General features: G+C 42.7%; 1 protein-coding gene across 2 annotated transcripts in view; it reads right to left on the minus strand.

Moving 5' to 3' along the window:
• The window catches only part of LOC115592562 (netrin receptor UNC5D-like), a 201,848-nt gene that overhangs the window by 7,876 nt on the left and 178,242 nt on the right, over nt 1-15,730 (minus strand). For both annotated transcript variants that reach the window (XM_030435469.1, XM_030435470.1), the window contains exons 13-17: nt 12,883-13,054; nt 9,742-9,972; nt 6,187-6,336; nt 4,585-4,749; nt 4,161-4,339 (exon numbers count right to left, since the gene is read on the minus strand). In XM_030435469.1, coding sequence (XP_030291329.1) covers nt 4,161-4,339; nt 4,585-4,749; nt 6,187-6,336; nt 9,742-9,972; nt 12,883-13,054 — 897 coding nt within the window. The remainder of the gene's footprint in view (nt 1-4,160; nt 4,340-4,584; nt 4,750-6,186; nt 6,337-9,741; nt 9,973-12,882; nt 13,055-15,730) is intronic.

Raw genomic sequence — 15,730 nt, forward strand, 5'->3', positions numbered from 1 at the left:
ACAATGTAGGTCATGTAGATGTTGATTTATGAGATGATGAATATGATCAAATGTTTCTGTCCAGGTGTTTATGGGGTCTTTATTATCCTGGACCGTTTCGATAGTTAGCCACACTTGTCATCCTAGAGCTGTTGGTGTGACTGACGTATAGATGTGGATGTGGTTTCCATTCTTTAAACAGTCTGAGGAGAGCAACACAATACATTATACGTCTGTTTTCATGAGCTGAGAAGTTGCCTTCTTTAAGCAAACTGAACTTCATGTTCACATAATCCTTCTCAGTGCAGCCTTTCGTTATATTTACATAGAATATTTATACCTTTTCTTGAGATATAATATTTCCTAAAATACCAGCTTATTTGTTTTCATAGTCTAAGAAAAAATCTTTCTACATAGAAATACTAATGTTAACATAATAAGACTGAAAATGGATTTGAAAATGTCTTGTTTCCAGAGAAATCAAATGATCTAACCATTAGTTGGACTGAAAGAGTCAGAAAAAACAACAGTATGTGTGCAGCTCCAGTGTAAACACACGGCTCTCTCCTCTGCTGTTGTTATAACACACATCCAACAGAGTGCACTGTTTCCTTACAATGGGATGCAACGGTCTCCCCTCCTTCCCTCCCTGATGCCGTTCCCACACACTCGAGAGAAATAATTACAAAAATCAGCTTAACGAGCAAGAGACACTCCCATTACATGCTTATTGGTGTGTTCGACTGGGCTGAAGAAGAAAAAAAAAGCACTCCAAAATCCTTTTCCCTCTCCTCAGTCACAGATGTTTGTTTTCAGACGCTTTAAGTGAAATTCCTTAATCGCATAGTTTCTGTCACAGTGTCTTAGTTAACTTTTCCTTCTCGTGTTTCTCCAACTGGAAGGAAGGAGAGAATGGTTCACTTTCAGAGCTTGATGGAGCTGGCTGCACAGATCCTACAGTCTCTGTGGCTATAAGCACTTGATTATCGACTTCCCCTCTGTACCACCTGATATACAGGTTAACAGATACAGTATCTGTCTGAGCGCTCACATCCTTCTCAGTAAGCTCGGACAGATGTCTGTTAAACCCATACATCATCGGGCGGTGTCACTCACTTTTCACCAGGAGGGCCATGCAGATGTTCCTGCTGTTTACATTATATACAAATGACTCTACAAGCAGTCATCCCAGCAGCTTTACAGTCAGGTTTTCTAATGACATCTTAGGACAGAGATACTGGCAATTATGGCAAGTGTTTGGAGATCGACATGTTGGTACAATGGCGTGATGATCTTCATCTCACTGTAAACACTAAGAAAACCGAATACAACTATTTTCTATAACACCCAGGATCATTCTTGCATAAAACTTGGATGTACATTAGTGGTTGAACGATCGGCGCCAGCAGGACGTTTTAACAAAGTCGGCAGTGGTGGAACTTGGCCTCGGTAGCAGCTGATGATTCAGTGAGGCTGGGATCCTGTACGACAAGAGGAGGAGCCGCCTTTCTGAAGGGGAACGCAGACAAGCTCTGTTTCCTCCATTATAACATGAGGCTTCTCGACTGGAGCTGCTGACTATGAGGGAAAATAATGAAAAAACAAAAGCACTCCCAACTAGATTTCTTTTTCCAGATTTTTGTATTTATTTGGATGAAGTCAAAAAGTATTTTTTTCGCTTTCGATCATGTCGACTTGCACTCTGTCCTGGAATGCCGGCGTTAATTCTGTATGCACTCGGATGCAACAGCAACTCTCCCTCTTTGGGGATTTGACGGAGGGTACTGACATTATTTATCATGAGAATACTATGTTAAGGAACCTCAGCTCGATTTGTCGACTGATCCACACAGTCATGAAAGTTATGGTAATGTTCTTTGAGAAGACGATAGTTAAAACAGGCTGGGAAGTGATTTTTGACCTGTCCTATTTCCTGAATTTAGAATACGAACTGATCCCATCAAGATTGACACTACAGCAGGGCTGTAAGCCAAAGCTGGCCGATCATAAAGTTCATCGTCAGTTCAAGTGAAAAATATGATATAAAATTGTTTTTAAAAAATTATGATAATGTTTTAGCTGTTTTATTTTTCGTTAGTCCACCATAATGTTTCAATTTTGGCCCTTCAAAGAAAAGAACTGGGCAAACCCGCCATACATGGATCCAATTACATACAGGGAAATACACCTAAACAGCCATAAACATCTATTCATTCTTCTGACAGTGGATCACCTGAACTTAGGACATTTTAATGCACTTACGTCTGCTAGTGCAGTTCATGTAGCTTACAGTGGTGATGACAACGTGCATTTTCATTGTTCCGGCTATATGTGTGATGGAAGAAAACTGAAAAACATTTGACCTATTAGACTGAGCCCTTGATACTCCTCTCACCATTTGGCCAATCAGATGAAGCCTCAGCTAACTGTTGATGATTTGGTGGCGACTGCAAAAGTTAACTAGCATGATTGCTGAGGATGAAGAAAAGAGCTAGTGTGGGCACTTAGATATTTTGTTGTTTATACATTTCTAAGTCATATCGTCATTGCATAACAATGTTATCACACAGTGCAGATTTTCCTCAGGCCTAGTTTGTTACTTGACTATAGTGTATTCTATGTATTTTTAATTAGCAGCTTTTACGTCCGAGACAAAATTTCCCTGAGAACAAATTAAAATCATCTTAAATCTATAAGCACAAAATAGCGAGCAGCCTGTGGCAAACAACGCAAATCCTCCACAGCCTACGCAAATACTGACCTGGCACAACCTCTAGAGACTTCAGCTGGGGTTGACGGATAGAACACATGCAGAGACGCCGCTAATGAAGAGTGCTAACAGGAACACATTTTCTTGCCAGAGGCTGGCCTGTCAGCGGTCTGAGACCTTCCTTCAAATTTGTGCAAAACACGGCATCTTGTCTGCAGTAATTCTGACTGTGCTAAAGTTGGCCCTTAAATCTCTCTCCTCTCTCTCTCTCTCTCTCTCTCCACTCTCTTCTCTCTCTCTCTCCGTGCCTCTGTTTCTCGATCTATAATGAAATCAGCAGTGTGGCGTGTTACTGAAGGCTGGTTGGTGATGGAAGATTAGGGCTGACACGGTGCCTAAATTCCAGATTAAAAATAGTATTCAAAGCAGGGCGACGTTTACAAAGAGGACAGACCAGAACAGGCAGCATTCCTGCTTTCTAGACATCACTCATAAGAAATACCTGTACAGAACACACCAGCTGATTCATATGTCTGGGCTGGTCTAACACGTAGATTTAAGGGAGTCACTAATATCTGCACAACCGTCCATCAGTAGGTCATGGAGTATTTTTCTAAATGTAGTTTTTTAAATATTTTAATTACATTCAAATTTCTAACACTCAAATTTAGCCTATGATAAATACTCACTATGTAACTATATACAGGCTTTTATACTGCCGATACTACCATCAGCATGTGGTTGTTTTATGTTCTGTCCACTAGAGGGCGCTCACGTTGCCAATACATTTTAAACGGATAGCTATCTTGCGATGTAATAATCAGGCGTAGACAGTGTTGTGTCGCTTTCTGATATTGTAAAATTAGAGGGTAACTTTAGCACCCTGAACGTGAAGCTGTGATTCGAATAACTTTATTGTTCATCATTCATTAATATGCATGTTTAGTATTTGACTATTTATTACTATTTGAATTATATTTGACTCCCAAAATTTGTTCCAACAGCCCTTTGAAATGCTGAGTACACAAGTAACAGTCCTCATGCATACTTTTTCTAACATTGGAGAAACAAAGGGTTCTCAGGATTTGCCATCAAAATCGTTTAGCGGCAGCGAGATTAAAAAGACACACAAACAAGAAGAAAGACTCCACTAATCAGAATAGTCATTCATTCACAAACACACTGAGAGGAGCTTTGTGAGCGTGTGTTTTCGCGAAACTCTCTCATCTGCTATTAATTCACAAATGCAATGATTTTTGTTCCTTAAGTAATTAATAAGGTTGTTTGGTTTGCACAGTACAACATGTCATTTTAGACATATTAGCTCATAAAAAGGCCATTTCAAAAAGTGTCCCCAGCCTCCCCTGTGTAAACGACACCTATGCAAAGATGACTCAGCAATGGGTAAATGACAAATGTGCGTAATAAGAAAAGGAGGATGAAATGAAAGTCTGAGTGCTCCAACTGATACCTGTCAATGTGGAGCTTCTGAGCCAAGAGCTGCCAGTCCTTCCCCTTGGCATTGGCGGTGTCAAAGGTGGCGCTGATGCGCTGACGGATGGACAGGGGGATTTTAAAGGCCCTTGACCCTGTCTGAGAGATGATGGTGCAGTCTGACTGAGTGAAAAAGGGAACCACTCCCTTTTCACTCTGGCAAATAAGGAAAAAGGAAAGAGGTATGAGGGTGACTGCGGCTGAAAGTCTCAATATGAAGACAAGGACAAGAACTTATCAAGACAATTTGCAATCTACACATGAAAAGCTCCCAGAGTGGCTCATTAAGCGCAGCTCTTAAATCAAATCAAGAGTTATTCATTGTAATATAAGAACCTATTAACCAGCCGCATGACTGCCCACGCAGCGAGAACACAGTGTTTCCACTCTGCGCCGCTCACCTCCACCACAGACGTGTAGACCTGGAGTATCTGTTCCTCGCCTTTGACCTGTCGGATGCTGATCTTGCAGGAGAGCTGAGACGAGGAGTGGCTGTATCGCTCCAAAGAGAAGGCACACTGCAGGGGACGCTGGTTACTGGCCCACACCTGAGAAAAGGAGAACTCCTGCGGAACGATTGGGAAGGAGAGGCGGAGGGCGGACAGGGAGAACGATGAAAGGATTAGGCAGAGGAGACAACAAACTCATTAAATCCCTGCTGAAAGACGCTCGTTATTTGAATCCTGCTTTGCCACCCACTTTGCTGTTTACATGATTAATTAAGACTGAATGAGTGGCTTCTTTAGCCAATCAATGATATGACCTAATCAAGCCATTTACGCATCAGAGAGAGCACCAACATTTAGAGCCCTTTGAATGAAAATGAGAGAGCTGGAGTCATTAGTGCAAAAAACACGTAATAAGTTAGATATCATTTTACTTGCTGTTGCCTGGGAGATATAATTAAGTTATTTTTGCCCTATAGTGTGGCTAGATTTACAAGCAACCATTAGTTCAATTAAAATAATGGACCTAAGCCCACATTAGTAGAAGAAGTCCATGTAATTACATAAAATAATTCTCTCAACATCTTTTTCAGTACATGCACAGCCCATAGCATTAAAAGCCAGAATTTCCAAGCCATATTCATCGCTTTGTAGGCTTGTTATGTTTTCTATCCCAAATTCTGATACTCCTAATATGCCTTGAATATGCTTGTAAATGCCAATCTGTTAGATCAGTAATGTGATTACAGAATTAGTACGGCGATGGCTTAATTTACCCCGTTTTCACTGCACGTCCACCCAAAATTGGCAGCTGCGACACCAAAAGTAACAGAGCTTAGGAGTGAATGGAATTTTAAAAGGCCAATTTCGACTTCCATTACTAACTACTGCGTGACCCAGACAGTGGCACAGTGAGAACAGGTCAAAAACAGTGTTTTAAAGGATGAATCATCTGCTCTTCAGATCCATCAGACAGGAGGATGGCTACTTGTAAAAGCCTCCTTTTGGCGAGAGTAGTGCCTGAATAAAAAGGCCCACAGCTATCTTCCCCTCAGGAACCTCATATAGTGGCTCTTCCCTCTCCAAGAAAGCCTTGTTGGTATTCTGGAGGCGCTACAGTGGGCTAATACGGCTAATAGGATGTCACTGGTGGGATGAACATCACAGGGCAAAGCAGAACATGCAGTATATAGACCCCTAGGAAGATAACTATGAGATGCATGTGTGTGTGTGTGTGCGCCTGCCTGGAAGTCATAATTAATATCATAAGGGTGTGTGTGCGGGTGAGATAGCCAGCTGTAGTGATCGCCTGCTGTGCCCTTGCTGCCGTCCTTTGGCTTTGATGTGACCAAGTGAGAAAAAGGGGGAAACTGGTAGAGGAGGGGGGTTCTAATGGAGGAACAGAGGAGGCTGAGGAGATGAAAGTGCACAGTCCCGTCCCAGATCTGTGACCCTGATGAAGTTTAAATCACAGCCAAGATGCACAAAGTGAAGCTGATTTCCTTAAGCTAATTGACACACACACACACAAACACACACACACTATCAAATGCCTACCTGGCAGGTGGTGAAAGGCTTGATGCTCCAGAGTAACTGTGGGACGTCCTGGATGGACACCTGGAGGCTGAAGGTGTTCCCCCGGAAAAGCATCATTTTAGGCTCCTCCAGCAACCGCCCGCCCCTGCTGCGCTCGCCCACTGCCACCTCCTGATAAGGAGAGGTGTGGGTTTGTTTGTTCAGGGGGTGAGACGAGGGTCAGGGAAGCAGAGAAAAGAAGGCAGATATTTTTATATGGCTGATAGACTCCATGTATCAAGTCTGGACTCAGGTAGAACACACAGCTTTTTGTGGACATCAAAATGCTTCTGTTGATGAAACTGTATCCTCACACGGGGCACCAATACAGGTACACATATAACCTCATTGTACTGGGTCATCTACAATCATGCGATGCAACTAACTACATTTACTCAAATACCTTTCTACGTACGATGTTGGAATACTTGTACTCCAACCCATTAATTGAGAACAAAAACACTGAAATAAATGAGAATAACCCCCAAGTTCAGTCTCTATACATGAACCAACCTTCCACGAACTTTCAAAAAAACACATTTGCTATAATCAGTTTCAGAAATCCTAACACTCACCACACAAATACAATTAATATCCCAAATCAAACAAAACAGCAATCCTTAAACAAATTCAAATACACACCACAGGCTTTTGGTAATTGTTTCGAAAGACTCGACTTTAATCTGTCAGGGCTCTTTGCAAATTTGAAGAATTACTGTGACCGTGATGTAAATCAAAAATACAAGCTGAGTGGTGCACTGTGTGCGTTTTTAAGCTTTCAAAATGCATCCAGAGTGATTGGCCCCTAAAAAGGTGAAAAGCTCAAGAGCAACCCCTCGAGAGCCGCTGCTGCTCACAACACTTAACCACACACAAAATGCATCAAACAGACACACTGCAAAAGTCCAGAGCGTAGAAAAATCAGATGAAGCAATGCAGCCTGGATTGTTAGACAAACATATTTGTTGTACACAGCGAGGAGACATAAACAGAGAGCGAAACAAAAGTCTTTTGTCAATATTATGTGTTGTGGCTTCCTGCTTTGTGATATTGTAATTTTTTCCACATCTACGGAGAACAATAACATCTGTGTGTTTGTATGTACTCGCATGTTTACATTTTCTGTATCTTGGGAATACAGGGACGGGCGGGGTTGCGAGTCCTGTCTGCACGGTGCTTATCCGCTCAGTCACACAGCGCGGAGAGCGGGGGAATGCAAAGCATACAGGCTGTCACAAACCTGATCAATTCCTGCTGCAAGCTCACCGGGGAAATTAATTGTCGTATGAAGCGCACACAAAAGGCAACAAAAAGAGAACAAATGAACAAATAACCATGTCTCACTGATGGAGAGGTGGAGTGAACTGGCTCTTGGCACCTGCAGCCAAGTTTTTCTTTGTTCGCATGCAGTTCTGCCTCTCGAATTCAGCCCAAAAAAAAAAAAAGCGGGGGTAGCGGCTATAAGGGACGACTGTCATCGCCACTTCAGAAAAAGCGAGTGTGCGTCTAGTTAAGCAACAAATTACCATTGCAAAAAAATCATTTTTTGGCTGCAGGGTGCTTGAACAAAAAAGAGGTGTGTTTGTGTTTTGTGAGTGAGCCCACACACTGCAAGGACAAGGGCAAACTTTTCACAAAGAGCCATTCAAGAGCACATTGACGAGCCAGCGCCGCAATCTGAGATTGGGTCTCGTTTTAAAACGCGTTCAAACACTTGTCATGTGGAATGCGATGCTGAAACACATTTAATTAACAGAGAGCAAATTGAATTACGCAAAGAAAGGGCAGAGGAGCAACCTTGGAGCATCTGTTGTCTTTGTAATTAAAAGTCCCTCTTTGTCTCCTAGTCATCAAGCATCTCCCAGTGGCAATGTTACTGAACAGGCAGAGATCTTCAGTGGAGCACAAAATGCCCCCCCAAAAACCTCAGTTCTTCCAGGCTAAACCATGAGCCGCACCGCCAAGCCCGAGCAATTAAAATCGCTAAGATCATATTATATATTCCGATTCTCTCGGAGGCTGTATGGATGGCAATTTAAGCCTGTTGGCCTTTCAAGCGTTCTGTCCACCACTTTCAGACTGAAGTGTCTCAACAGCCAGTGCATGAAGTGGGCCGGTGCTCACAAGTTCACCACACCAGCGCTTCTACATTTTACTCTTTGCCCTTCCGTGACGTTTTTCTTGCACACCAGCACTTCTCACGAGTTGCCGGTACTCTGCTGAGGTGGAGGGCACCGCTGGTCGCTGACATTTCTATGTTTTGCCTGCCGGCTTTTCTCTCCCCATGCTTGAAGCACTTGGTCGACTCACTAAAAGCAGCAAACGGGTCACAACAGAGTTGGACTGGACATTGGGAGCATTGGGGGGAATTCCTGGTGCTACCTGATGGCCAGTCTGACAGTCCCGATGGAGGCTCTGTGGGCTGCTTTTACCCCAGTGAGCAACCTTCTCCTCACCCCACTTCCCTGAACGGCAACATGTGAATAAGGAGAGTACTGGAACTTGCTTATTTTTTGCCACAACAAGCACTGTCGTCAACTATAATATGCCACTGTACCACAGTATGAGTAGTTACTGGTTCCTCTGCGACAAAAGTCAGAAAGTGAGCAAACGCTGGTGACAACATACACAATGTGGTTTTGATGAAGACGTCAGGACAAATACTGGATGGATAGGGTACAGACATTCATGTCCAGCTCAGGATGAATCGTTGTAATATTGACAAGCTCTTAAGTTTTTAAACTTACACCATAATTTGGCTCTTTTTTTCCCAATTTGACTTTATCAAATTATTTGGTTTCTGACCAAATTCTCTTAAAACGAATGGAAGTCCCATCAGCCTCAGCAGTGCTTTATGCTAATGTTAGCATAACATTGTGTTGACAACCATTGACTGTATATAAAAATGGACGAAATATATCTTGTTTTGCCTTCAGTATAGTTAAAGTCTTTTATTTTCTAAAGATGGTTTCAGTCATTTTAGGTTGTTCTTATCACGGTGATGTATGTTTAAGTGCTGATTTTTCTGAAAAGATTTTGACAAAACTATCGGGTAACACTTCATACTAACCATCATTATATACAGCATATTGTGATACAGCTATTAACTAAAGTTTGGTTGACTATAAATGTTCTATTTATGAATTCAAAATAAGCTCTATTGGCATGAATGTTCAACTAACATTATTATCATAGCTAACTTACATATCAGTGAATAACTATGTTTTCCTTAAGAAAATGATTATCATGAGATACTAAAAAACACAAACCTAATCCCTGAGAAACAGGAGGTGCAGAGCTTGTTTCTTTGAGTTTGGTTCTTTTACTTCTTGTACTGTAGTCGTATTATGCAGCACTACTCACTAACTTTTCCCTCCACATAGATGAGGCAGTTTGAGGATCAGGGACATGGATAAACCCAGGATATACATTATTCATTTTCTCAAAGAAGATTTCTCTCGGTATAATAAGAAGTGAGTTTCTGTCTCAGCCGCTCTTCTTTGACAAAGTGGGAACAGATTGTTTCTTCACTCGTACCTGAAATGCATCGGGCGTGTCGTCCACACAGTAGACCCTGAGGGTGAAGCCCAGAGAGTTGCTGGTATCCGGACTCCCAAACACAGCCAGCCTCAGCCGCTTGGCTGCCTCCTGGTTCAGCGGCTCCCCCACCAGAGTGTAGCGGCCCGGATGCTCCAACAGCACGTGGCACCGCTGGGCCTCCAGCAGACAGTAGCAGGACGTGCTCTCCTCGTCCACTGACATCACTTCCTTTGATGGGGAGGAGACAGAAGAGATTTAGTTTGGGTGCATTAAGTTCATTTCAGGGTTAATCATCACAGCTCAAAACTAAACGGCTGTCTTTCTGATTATTCTTGGTTTTGAGGAATCAGCACGCAACATTACACAGCGGAGCTGAGCACGCTGAATCATGATTATTAACAAATCAATTACTGCCAAGACTTTGTTTGCAGAGGGAGAAAGAGGCTTTAACTTCACCATCAAACTGAGAGCTGAACAGTGCTCAGCCTGTGCTTGTCTGAGTAATGCTGCTTTACTATTCTATCTATTATTTATTAGCTTATTACCTGCAAAATAGGCTGGAAGAGAAAACAGAGTTATGTAACAAGCCATGAGAGGCATAACTCCAGCATTTTAAATATGAGGAGCGACCGTATGGTACGAAGGATTTTATTAAGACACCTCGCAGACGGTAAACTGGAAAACTTTCCCTCAGACACAGACTCTGGATCAGGAACTGTGCAAACCTGAACGAGGGCCAAATGAATAATCACATGGCTCACAAAACAGATGGGGATACAGTAACACTGACAAAACGGATTAGCGGGGTGCAGTTGTATCTGATGGCCAATTGCTCGTCATCTTGTGATCAATCCACCCTAAATCACCTTTGGAACATAACAGTGACCCGCAGGTCCCCTCTGCATATTGCCTGGCTGAGGCATTATCAGGCCATGTGAGGTAATTTAGTGGCCCGCAGATTCCTAAACCTGCCCCATTAGCACTGCAGCGGACGTGAAGGATCTTCATGACATAGCTCATCCCCGCCAGGCAGCCGGGGAGAAATGATGGAGTCGAACTCCGGCGGTACAAAAGTGCAAGCTTTAATGGGAATGGCACTGAGAGGCAGACGGAGCGAGAGAGGAAGACGGAGGGGGAGAGAGACCTCCATCTCCTATTATATCGCTAATTCCAGAGATTAGGGTTTGAGTGAGCATCCTTCCTAAGATAAAGGGCTCATTATTTCGCAGTGACAGAGATGGGTCACCGCGTTACATTTTCCTAGAGAATATCTCCTCGTCTTTCTCTGAACCTGTCTGCGTCCTCCTCCTCCTCCTCTGACTCACTCTCTCTCTTATTCTCTCCTTTCCGATGGCATATAGCTTCCATCAGTGATGGGTCTTTTGATAGCTCCCTTTTGTGCAACACGGCTGCTGGCAAATTACATCTGTGTAAATGTCACACGGAGTGAAAAGACCAGGCAGGGACAGAGCCACCGGCACTCCAAGGTCACGCAAACCCAGTGGCTCTGGGGGTCACTCCGCCTGGATGAGGTCCCCAAAGCTTTTTGATGAGGTTAGTTAAACATTAAAAGAGCATCTAAGAAATGTCTACTCTGCCGACAAGGCACCAAAGAATGGATAGAGGCTGGTTGGATTGAAGTCAGATGTCTGAACAAGCCTCCGTGAGATGGTGAAGTGGCTCAACAGGGCAAAGAGTTGAAGGACTTCTCAGAGGTGTTATTTTAGTGAAAGCGAGCGAGGTGTGAGAAGGAAATCTCACAGCGGCAATCACAGCCACAGCACTTCACTGTATTTACGGCAATAAAGTCTTGAATCTTTTACAACAGCAACACTCAGTTTTATTTGTTTCTGACCGCATGCTGAGGTATCAAACTGGAACGGGACCATTAAAATTTTAGAAAGTTTTTTTTCTTCTTTTTATTAAATGTCCCCACACTTTTTCAAGGCACACTTAAAATGTGTGTGTTTGACATGTTTACTGCAGGGAAAAAGGAAGTTACTGCACTGAAGTTCTTAAAGTGGAAACTATTGTGATTAAAAATTCAAGAAAATATAAATATGCAAATCTTTTCAATTTCAATTTTAACTTAAAATGCCTCCAACTTCACCGTCCAAGTCAGAGAAAAAAAACAACAAGTAATTATTATGACCTGACTTTCATATCTGGAGGTGGAGAGGATGGATGCCATGCCGATGATTGCATTTCGAAACTGTATTTAACATTTGTAACTATGAAACCAGGGGATAATTTTGGCAACGGACCGTGGTGTTTCAACATGTATTTGCGGCGACAAAATCCTGTGAGACCTTTGGACAAAACTGTATATGTTTAACGGGACGCTGAGACATTGTTTTGTGCTATTAATGCATAACATGATATTATTAAAAATGATGTATTTACAATGATATTTGAGGAGGACAACTCTCTGCTCCTGGACCCCTAATGCCCCCATGTAATACATCATACTGACCCCGATATGATTATTAACATGAAATATATTCCCATATGTCTTTATTAACAACTTTCATTTGCGTGTGTTCCTGTCAGAGCACATTAAACCATATTATCACAGTGAACTGACGAAACCATAACATGCATTTGTATATATCAGAAACAGATTTGCCTCGTAATAAATAACAAAAACAAACAGACAAACAGATGCCATGTGCAGTGTATACAAACACAACTGTGTTGTCTCTCCTTTTAATTCAAACTGTGCTTCTGTTCAAAATTTATGAACAGCTGTACAGCCGATTTCACAGAGCAACGCTTTATAAAATACCATTATCATTAAAGCGACAAAAGAAATAAACGTGTCAATGACTAATAGCCGTCATTTGCTTCCCGTCTGACATTTCTTTTGGATGTATGACAGCATGAGGTAGAGCTCGAAAAGCCCAATTTTATGCAGAATGACGAATCTGAGCTGGCAACCCTGAAATCGGCTCTGTGCTCGCATGGCCACACTGCGGGATGAAAATTTTCATCGGAGTAGATGTAGCATGTTTTATCAGCTCGTATTGGTATTCTGCTGAAATCTTTATGTTTGCTCTTTTGAAGATTCTGCATCGATGTTGCAGAAGAGACTTTGGGAGCTGATAATTACAGCTGAAGCCTAAAAGAATAACGGCTCACCTCCCACTTGTTGTCCTGCGTTTGCCTCTTTAGCCGAATGGTCCAATTATCAGCAGCAACCTCCGCGCAGTGGGCTATGGTCATGGCTATGGGACAGGACAGGTCAAGGCCTGGCGGGCCGTACGTGACTGCAGGGCTCAAAAAGATCTCCGCCTCCTCCTCGGACACAGTGCTGCAAAAACAGTACATGCGCATATTAAAGCAACATTTATGATAAAATTAACTTATTTTTCTTTGCATTTGAAAGGTTTTTTATGCGGTATGAAAATGAGGCCATGAACTACTCATGAATCACTGCTTAAGCAAGTAATCAGATAGCAGAGTGTGACCCTTTGCCTATGAACAAAGTGAACTGCAATCCTTGGACACTCATAATGAATCAATCCCTGACTAGCTGACACACAGACACACAGATAGAGGAAGATTAAAGCACCAAGACTAATGGACAGTGGGGCTGGGGAGGACAGGCTTTAGCACACAGCGTGTAAGCTTCGTGGGTCGATGGAGCTTATGAAGCCTGCTCTGGCCAGCCTGGTGACAGATTAGCTGGGCCAAGCTGCTCTTGGCCAGGGGCCCAATCTTGGCTGGAAGCCCTGAAGACTGAGAGCAATCAATGGGACCACCATCAGTCATGCAGTTGGCCCGGCTGGACACCTCACATATACAGGACACAATATTGGTGCTGTTGTCACTGGAGCAGCATGGATATTTCTCAGCATCATTAATACAGCTGCGGCAGGGGACAAAACCCCTGACACGCAGGCACAGATGCATCACAAATGTGCGAAGTGTGCACAGACCCACACGTGTTTATGCATGCAAAGATAGGAAACACCAGCAGAGCGAGAGTCAGCTAGACATGGGGAGTGTCATTTTTATAGGTTACACCTCATAAACACACACCAACACTTTACCACAACACTCCATATGCATAAAACAGGTCAATAGCTGCTCCCCTCGACAAAAGTGACAAAATCAGCAAAGCCGCGGAGGCATTCAAAAGTTGCAGTGGACCGAATCAATCAGCACCTTCCTGCATTATTTCTTGTTAGTACACATTAAGCAAAATTGACTTTTCTTTGCCACCAGCCCAAAAAATTCACTAGACTCTTCCGATGTTACCAGCCAAGTGCATATTTAACCACCACTGGTGCTGATTTTATTCCCTGTTGATTCATAATGTAAAAGTGCATTGATTTCTCCAATACAAAAACAGTGGGTTAATAGGGTTTGATTATTTTGAATTATTTTTTATCTATATTTTTCAGTACTCCCATAGACCTGTAAACATATCTTAATGAGTAACATTGGTGGAACTGCTTTTGAACAGGGATCTCATTAATCACCTAATTGTTCAGCTGAGACAGTTACTGTAGTATGTGTACTGTGTATTTCTAGTAGTATCTTAGCATTGAATTGGGACACGGCTACTGGCTGTGAAAATGGGGGTTCTCTCCAAATTCTACCTGAAAAGTCGTCAGCAACAACTACAATTATTTTTGAAATCTTCGCATGAAGAAACAGCACTTCTGCCGGAGCAGGAACCTTCAGGTAGTTTCCATCGCTGCAAAAAATTACCTGCGAGCAGCGTGATAGCTGTTTTATGTATGAGGCGGAGGTGGAAAGGTGAGGTGTGATATGTGAGCGAATGAGCGTGCTGAGAGGGGAAGCGCTTCCACGCGGCGCGATGTGCGGCCGAGGTTGTTTGTCTCCTGTTATTTTAACAGTTCTTCTGGTGCCGAGTGTTCTGCGAAAAGTTTCCTTCATTATGCCATGTTACCAATCAACACTAAAAAATTAAAAGAGGTTACGATCCCGCTGTCTAAAAATAAGAATCATGCTTCCAGACAGCACAGTGGCCCTGCAGCTGCACTCTTGTGCTAATCAGCCCCAGGCTCAGAGGAAACCAAGGTTACCTGCTGCTGAGACTATGGTAATTAGCCAGATTGCCTGTGAGCAAAGATTAAAGATGGTTATTTAGCATCTCTGATTGTGGTTGTGAGAACAAAAGAGATATCACTCCGGGATGATGGTTTAACTGTAGATGGTAGACTGCGGTTATTAGTTAGAGAACACAGCACACCTCCTTCACTCTCCAGACAACAGCATCCATCAGACACTTGTTTTTTTTTTTTTTTTACTTCCCTCAGACCACAATTAAAATAACATTTGGACAACACCTCATTAGTGTGTGACAGCCTGTTTTTCAAACCTCTCACAGTGGTGCAACATGTGACATTTGTGCATTAAATTCTCTAAAAACGACTTGATCTTCGTTATTCATTTTGTCAAGTTGTGCACTCAAATTATCCAAAATGTTTCCAACAGTTTTGGAACAACAAAAACAAAAAATCTGTAATCTTATTCAAGGTAACACTGCCTTTCTCTTTTCATTTGGTTGCCTGTCACTCTAACTACCAGGGGAAACAACAGATGAAGTGTCAGAGGGTGAAGAGGGAAGCTGGCGAACGTGACGAAACGCACCGTGAATAAAACCTCAGATCGTGACCTCACCCGTGAACATCCCCGCTTGAGACAGATTTCTATTTTGCAGGCAGCTGTGTTTTTTTTTTCTAACAATGAAGACAGCAACTCCCATGATCCCATGCTACTTCACAACATGATGCTTGCTCTGATTGAGAGACCCCTACCTGCAGAGGTCATATACTGTTTTTCTAATAGAATTAAAGCCACAGAGCTGCACGTTTGAGCTGGAATGATTTGGAACAAACCACAGAACAAAGGTCTCGTGGTGTCTGACCATACAGTCAAATGTCAATGCCAGTGGAGGTGAATGGAATTTAATTTGCGGCTCTCACAGAACAAACCCTCTTCAATCAAACAGGGT

This window comes from Sparus aurata, chromosome 12 (assembly GCF_900880675.1).
Source record: "Sparus aurata chromosome 12, fSpaAur1.1, whole genome shotgun sequence".
Classification (NCBI taxonomy): domain Eukaryota; kingdom Metazoa; phylum Chordata; class Actinopteri; order Spariformes; family Sparidae; genus Sparus; species Sparus aurata.